Here is a 7500-nt window from a genome sequence, read left to right on the forward strand (position 1 = left end):
CCTTGTTTCTACATTTATTTGTTTTATGCAAAATTAGTGTAGAAATTATAATTTATCAGGCGATATTTGTAAATGTGGAAGCACTTAGGTCTGCAGGGTTAGTTGTTAATTTGGCTAAGTGCGAATTGGGTCAGGCCAAGGTTTATTATCTGGGTCATGAGGTTGGTTTAGGTCAGGTGGCTCCGAAACAAGCTAATCTTGAGGCCATTATAAATTTGAAAAGGCCTGGTAATGTTAGAGGTAAGAAGAGTGCTGGGTATGACGGGATATTACCACAGATTTGTGCGTAATTACTCTGATCTAACTCAACCTCTTACTAGTTTATTAGAAAAAGGAAAAAAGTTCCGGTGATCGGATCAGTGTGAAGAATCTTTTAATAAACTAAAATCAGTGTTAATTACTAACCCCATATTGACTTCCCCAGATTTTCAAAAGCCTTTTAAAGCTTCTGGCGGCTGAAAAACGTTACTCCACAATAGAAAAGGAACCTCTTTCTTTGGTCCGAGCTCTTAACTATTTCAAGCCTTATGTGACAAATTTTTCTTTCCCGATTGAGATATGGACGGATCACAATCCACTGGTTTTCATCGATCGGATGAAGGGAGCGAACCAGAGGATTTTGCGCTGGGCCCTTTTTCTGCAAGAATTCAATTTTGTTACAAAACACGTTAAAGGGACTGACAACAAAACTCCTTATACACTTTCTAGAATTTAGTGTACTAGCTTGAACCTTCTCATACGCCGCCTTGTTCGTTTCTCCATTTAAGGTTGTATGAAAATTTTTTGTTAGGATGTAGTTAAATTTAAAATATAGCTTTGCAGAAAATAGTTTAGGAGGTTTTCTCAGAGTGGTATACACTCTAGTGTTTTCTAAAGGTTCCCCTATATTAATTATTGGTTTGTTCCGATATACTAAGACTTTTGACTGTGTATTATATTTATAAGTTTTTGGGCTATGATGCCGGTGTATTGTAGGTTAAGATGTATGTCTGTGGGCGTACTGGTAAGTTTATTTAGAATTAGTTAGGTCTATTTCCATAAAGCTGGAGATTTTTGACAAAGTATGGTAATATTATATCTTTAGAATAATGGTAAGCTATATAAAGCTCTTGGTTTTTACTTTTTTTTATGGGTACTTTCTGTTTGGTGTTAGGTTTATTATGTATTACTAATGGTTTTTACTTTACAGGTACATTTCCATTTATATATATATATATATATATATATATATATATATATATATATATATATATATATATATATATATATATATATATATATATATATATATATATATATATATATATATATATAGAAAAAAAATTTAATTTTTGTTTATTTTTTTTTTCTTCAGAGAGAAAGGTATCATGGATTAACGTAATTTTCTATTTGATTTTTATCAGGCTTGTTTCTACGTTTATTTGTTTTATGTAAAATTAATGTAAAAATTGTAATTTATAAGGCGATATTTGTAAATTTAAAGTTTTTTTCGGTTGAAATGCTGGTTTAACTTCCTCCCCGCTCATTTTTGTAATTTATAAATGTCTAGTTTAACGCTTTGTTTCTTTTCTGTGTTTTCTGAGTCCTTGGACGGATACAGACACCGGTGTTTACCAGTGAGGAACTCTTTCGCTAAAATACACAGTCGAGGCCCAAGGTTTCCAGGACCTACTGCAACTGCTGACTGAATTGAACCTTTTGAGGTTTGCGCCACCCACTGTTGACGGCTTTTTGCAGGTGCATTTCTACCACCTGCGGTGTTTTGGTGTTCCTGCGTGTTTCTCTTCTGCTGTCTGCAGAGCCCACCATAAATCCGGGCTTTGAGGAGGACTCGGGAGAGATACCCCCGTCGACGCATCCTCGTCATGACCAGCTGCGGGAGCCTTGGAGCTCGTGGTGATATGTAGGGAGACAGTAGCTAGGTAGGATCCTTCATTAATCTTTTTTATTGGATTGGGGCTAAATTTCCCTGTCTTTGGTGAGGAGTCTTACGGACCTGTACTCCCTATAGTAGTAGTGTGCCTGTGGAGCCTCTACCTTATTTGGAGCTGTGGGTGTTGTTATTTTCCAGCCTCAAAGAGTGTGAGATGGCTAGGTATTTAGTGCTTTTCTCTTTCTTTTAGTTTAGCGTTTAATTATTTAAAATATTTAACTCTCTCTAGTTCAGAGTGTGTTGTTTCCCATCGGGGAATGTTGTTGTACCTACCCATTTGGGTGTTAAGTTGTTAAATTGTTAGATAGTCACAAGGTTGGCTTTTCAAAAAATTGTTGTTAATAAATATTGTTAAGTTTTCCCAAGTGTTTCCGTTACCACTAACCAATTTTATATAGGATATTAATACTATCACTGTCCTCCCTATTCGTGCAATAAGAACTTGCACCATGACCCGACAAGGGTATGGACAATAAGAATTTCTTTAAAAAATCGATTTCAGTGACATTCACAAGTTCACAACGATTATGACGATACGATTTTGTTAATAGAAAGAGTGCAACATGAAATGCACACTTCATCTAATGAATGTACTTTTTCTTATAGTTGACAATACACTACTTTAATAGCCAACCACTTAGCTCAAAACATAACTTTCCATTAACGATGACTTTCTACAAAAAATTCTCAGTCTTATTATTATCACAAATCTGTCATTTACTCCACTCGGAGTTTCACGGTACAAAATAACATCTCACAGTTATCTATAGCGATTATAATCACTGTGAGTACATGTGAATGAATAGTGGTGATATAAGTTTGACCATTCATAGGAAGCTGTCAAATAGACGTCAAATAAGCATTTTTTGTAAGTTACAAAATAAAACCTTTCTATGTTTGATATAATGAATGATGCTTATGTCACCTATCATTCAAACATTATGGATATGGATACCGAATGAAACACTCATATAACAGATAATATATCACCTATGTAGCTTTATGAAATTATTAGAAACACAAACTGAATTGGGATTTAACCAATACAAATTTGATTGATCGCGTGACTGATCACAAGGTCACTGGAGCGGACGGCCGACAATAATTAGCATTCGACAAATGATGAATAATACATCATCTAAATCATGTTGAGTTTTCAGCAAAATTAGAGTTTATAAAACAATTGTTAACTGATACACAACGAATATTTTATAGACCTATATATAGCTTAGCAATTGTTTCCCTTTTTTTTACAAGGAAATTAATTGAAAATGAGACGCCTGTTAATAAGTGTTTGTATAGCAGTTCCACATCAATAAACTTCCAGTATGAAAGGTAAATGTTTTGAGTCGGGTATGGAAATTACAAAAGACTTAAGTGCCAACAGACTTCTCCATTTTGGCAGTTAATGGCAATAATAGGCAATAAAAGAAGCGATGCTGCTCCGCCAGTTTTTAAGCTAAATAGGCCTGGTTGGGGGTGGGGAGGGGGAGAACTGAGGATTTTGTTACGGGCCGAGAGAGGGTTGTGAACTCAAAGGCAGGATGCAATCAACTGAGTTGTTTATTAAGGGACACTCTCTTTTATATACAAAACCTCAAGGCAACAGGACATAACATGTTCGAGAGACAGACAATATTACAGAGCAAAACCGGAGGCATGATCATTCAGGTTCTTTTTAGTGCGAGGGAAGAGCGCAGATACAAGCATAATATATACAAAATAATTATGTACAATTGTGTGACACACGGTTGGTACAATTTGGAAGTTACGTTGTCACCTGAGAGAGGGGATTTCCTCCTTCAACCAACAGAATTTGAAACTTTTTTCTTTGTTTGGAAATAGGAGGAGAGGCATTTGATACAAGCATAAAAATAATATTTCATAGTGATGCATTATCAAGCGATGGGCAACGGTTTCGGAATATAAATATAAAATATTTCCAGCATTCGTATATGACACCTAATACACTGAAGAATTACCCAGCTAGGTTTTATGGTCTTTCTGAAAGAAGCTGGAAGCAAAAATTAATGCTAAAAGTGGTCGAACTTGATCAACATCTGATCAATTAGGAAATCCTTATAGATAAGCCAGTAAAGTAAAAAGATCTTAAAATTCGGAGTAAATATAATCGCAATCGAGAAACATTATCAGACGCAATTAGATAGCCCTATATAGGATCATTTGAATTCAGAGTATCTTCATTTCGTCTGATATTAGCTAATGGTGAGTAATTTTATGTCTTTCCAAGGAAGGATAAAACTAATCTTTAAAGCCAAAAAATCTCCAGTTGACGATCCTCTCCATGATACCTGTCCTTTAGACCAGCGTTACATATGTAACAAATAGAGGGGGGGGGGGGTTTGAAGCCTCAGCTGATGTTCAAACCATTTCTCAAAAATATTTCAGTTCTTTTCTCAAACTTATCATATTCTAATTTGGCCCTGGAAGTTGAATTTTTTTAACTGGAGAGGAAATTATGCCATTTGTGTCGGTTCTTGAGTGCCAGTTGAATTGAAATAGTCATAAATACAAGTAATAGTTTGTCCATAAGCCTTTCTGTTTGCCCACCTGATGAATGTGACTGTTTCCTGAGCCGCTCATAATTCATACAGAAAACAGTAAAAGACTTTTTCTTAGAATTTGCTACATCGAATTACTGCTAGTATTGGCTATGGGTCAAGCCTTGCTCAAACTGATTCCTGTATAGCATTTGAATTGATTAAGCGTAGGAGTCTTGGAAATTGCAAAGCCTAAGTAATGGATATCTTTCATAATTTGAAAGTGGTTTGTAACAGAAAGTTGTCATTGCTGTCGCTATTTGCATCAAGTCCTGACAGCCTTAGAGTAGTGCTCTGGTGCTTTTGTGATGTAATTGTTGGTCCAGGAGACAAAGTACTTGGCAATTATAACATTTTTATTGTAGCTGTTCTTTCTCACAAAACCAAAAAGAAGTTGATATTGGTGGGGTATAGTCAATCAAGCATGAGAATAAATTCCTGCTAAACTTAAGACTTTGTGAAATAGCTGATTTACCTACATTGTTCCACTCCAAAGTTTACTTTGCAATAGGTATGCAGCACCTGATGCTTCTGAATGGCTGCTTTTATTGTTATCTTAGACACAAAACTGTCTTTTTCTCTGATCATAATAAATGTATAATTTCATGCCGCTAGATAACTAGGTGCTGTTTGTAAGGCATTCTGAATATAAAGAAATGCTGGTACTAATGACAAATGCTTTAGGTCTTCTCTTTTATGTGTACTGGAACACTAATTTTCTGTTTGGTAGTCATTGTCTTCAAGAACCTTTATATTGTCAGAAATATTGGTTATGTATAATAACAAATATTATTTTAATCAAGTTACATAAGCTATATTTAGATGGAGACTCTCTACAATACTCAAGTTATCGCCCCCATGCTCCCTATACATTACTCTGCAATGTTAATTACTGCAAAAAAAAATTTATGGAAATGTATTTTATATTGCTAGGAGAGCAAAATTAGCTTGGTTGCTACTTGTGCAACATTCAACATTTTTCAGAATTCAAGATGGCGGCCTCAGCCATCTTGAATTTTAACCAACTTTCAACTTTTCATCTCGATGACATAGAAGGTTGTGTAATACCTCTTTTTCTGGGTTTTCCGGGATGGGGAGTTCATTTTCTGAATTAATCTCTGGATGTGGGGGCAGTTTTTAGGTCAAATCAAAGGTCAAAGGTCAAATTTAACTTAAATTCTGGGAAAAATCTCCTTTATTGACTGATTATATGTGGTTTGTTGCTTACCTATTCCAGCATGTCAGGTTTTACTGGGTTGTTCAGGTAGGTACATGTATTTTCATTTATCTATATGTAGCTACATTTGATGGTTTCCTCTGACATCTGTTTGCAGGTTGAGCAATGGGCCAGAGTTCATTTGACACAAAGCTCCGCCATTAAATTACATGTACTCGCCAAGCTTTTCAATCAGTGCTTTAAAACCTCTTTTATTCTCATTTCAGAGTGTGACAAACCAGCGTGATCAGCATACCAGCATCAGTCTTACAACATCCCTAAATCGTCACAGTCGGCTGTAATGCCATGTAACACCTGTGGAGCTCTACAAATGTTCAAGACAGTGGCTACGCAGAAAATCATCGCTACAAGCAAGGTGGAGCACGGTGATCTGTACAAAACTCTGCCTGGAAGTGATATTCTAGCTCACAAATATATGCTACTGTACCTATACTTCGAGGAGTAGAAATAAGGAACAGGGAAAAAAGGTGTGCACCAACTGACAGTGGTGTTTCCAAAAGGTTGTTGAAGTCTCAATGTGGGGACTGTTTTCAAGCGAGTCTGTCTGTTCTGTGGGGATGAGTGTAAGCTAAAAGACAGTAAGAACCCATACAAGTGGGTGAGGGTCAGACTCTACAACTTTATATGGAGGTATTATTATCACGTTCAAAGAACACTTTGAGAACCTTTGTGATGAAAGACAGGACCAGTTGAGCTAATGAGGTAGCTGCTTGACTCTGTGGGGTCATTGATCTGCCTGCTGCTGATGCACAATGCCATGTGCCTTGTTGCGATACATTTTGAGTTGTCCCTGTATCTTAACCATCCATGATGACACCTGTGGAGGAGGCACTGAGATCTGTGGTTACAACGATGGCTGAAAACATGATAGAGACGTGGACGACATCGGAACTCTACTCCATGTACCTTGCTGCCTCCGGCACTGGGTCAAGTAAACACTTTGTATCCAGCATCACAGCCCACTTTCCCAACAAACTGCTTCTACTTCGCATTGAGAGTTGTGAAAGCGTTGTTGGATTTAAAGCCACCCTCGGACAGTTTATCAAAATTACCAAGAGAAGCAATAGCAGCAGCGGCATTGACAAGCTGGAAATGCTGCTAAGGATGATTCTCAGCGAGGTCAGGACAATGAATAGGCATGAGGACTACAACCTTAGCGATTATGATCGTCAAAAGGTAATTGACAGCACAAGTGCAACTCTTCTTAGACTGGTATTTAGTCTTGCATCAGAAGGCGCCATCACCAAGCCATCTCAAATGTTGGCTCATTATATTCAGCAACACATTTGTGGTAACTTCCTTCTCCAACAACCCTGTCACAAGGCAATGCTGCCATACTTCGTCGCAGCAGGTCACCACAATTATGCTCGCTACCAGAGCTGGCATGTGCTGCAGATGGACCTCCTTTCCCAACGTGCCAAGCAGAACCTACTGGCAGGTGCGCATGTCTATTGGCATTCAGTTGGTGGGACTGCGGTACCAACAGATCACTTCAGAGAGCAAACCTATATCAAGCGAGGAAAGGGTTCTGGAGGTATAAAGGGCCTTTCAACAAGTGCTGAGCAAGTGGCTGTGTGGGTGAACAGTTTTATTGTGTGTGTCAACCTTGATATAACCATGGAACATATGTGCAATGAAGATGGGGAGGAGCAGATTGGGAGGAAAACAAGAGTAAGCATTAAGAGGCTGGGGAGGGAAGAAGGAGACTGGACGAGGTCGATTGGCGGAAAATTGCAGTGGAACAGAAATACAGTCAAACCCTCAATGAC

General features: G+C 37.5%; 1 protein-coding gene across 1 annotated transcript in view; it reads left to right on the forward strand.

Moving 5' to 3' along the window:
* Positions 1-1663: 1663 nt before the first annotated feature.
* LOC137643727 (uncharacterized) overlaps positions 1664-7500 on the forward strand; it is a 6704-nt gene continuing 867 nt past the window's right edge. Inside the window, exons 1-2 of the mRNA XM_068376432.1 lie at positions 1664-1922; positions 5938-7500. The exon at positions 5938-7500 is cut by the window's right edge and continues 867 nt beyond it. Of these exons, the coding sequence (XP_068232533.1) occupies positions 6539-7500 (962 nt within the window). The 5' untranslated portion in view covers positions 1664-1922; positions 5938-6538. The remainder of the gene's footprint in view (positions 1923-5937) is intronic.

The sequence above is a fragment of the Palaemon carinicauda genome, chromosome 1, assembly GCF_036898095.1.
Source record: "Palaemon carinicauda isolate YSFRI2023 chromosome 1, ASM3689809v2, whole genome shotgun sequence".
NCBI classification, from domain to species: domain Eukaryota; kingdom Metazoa; phylum Arthropoda; class Malacostraca; order Decapoda; family Palaemonidae; genus Palaemon; species Palaemon carinicauda.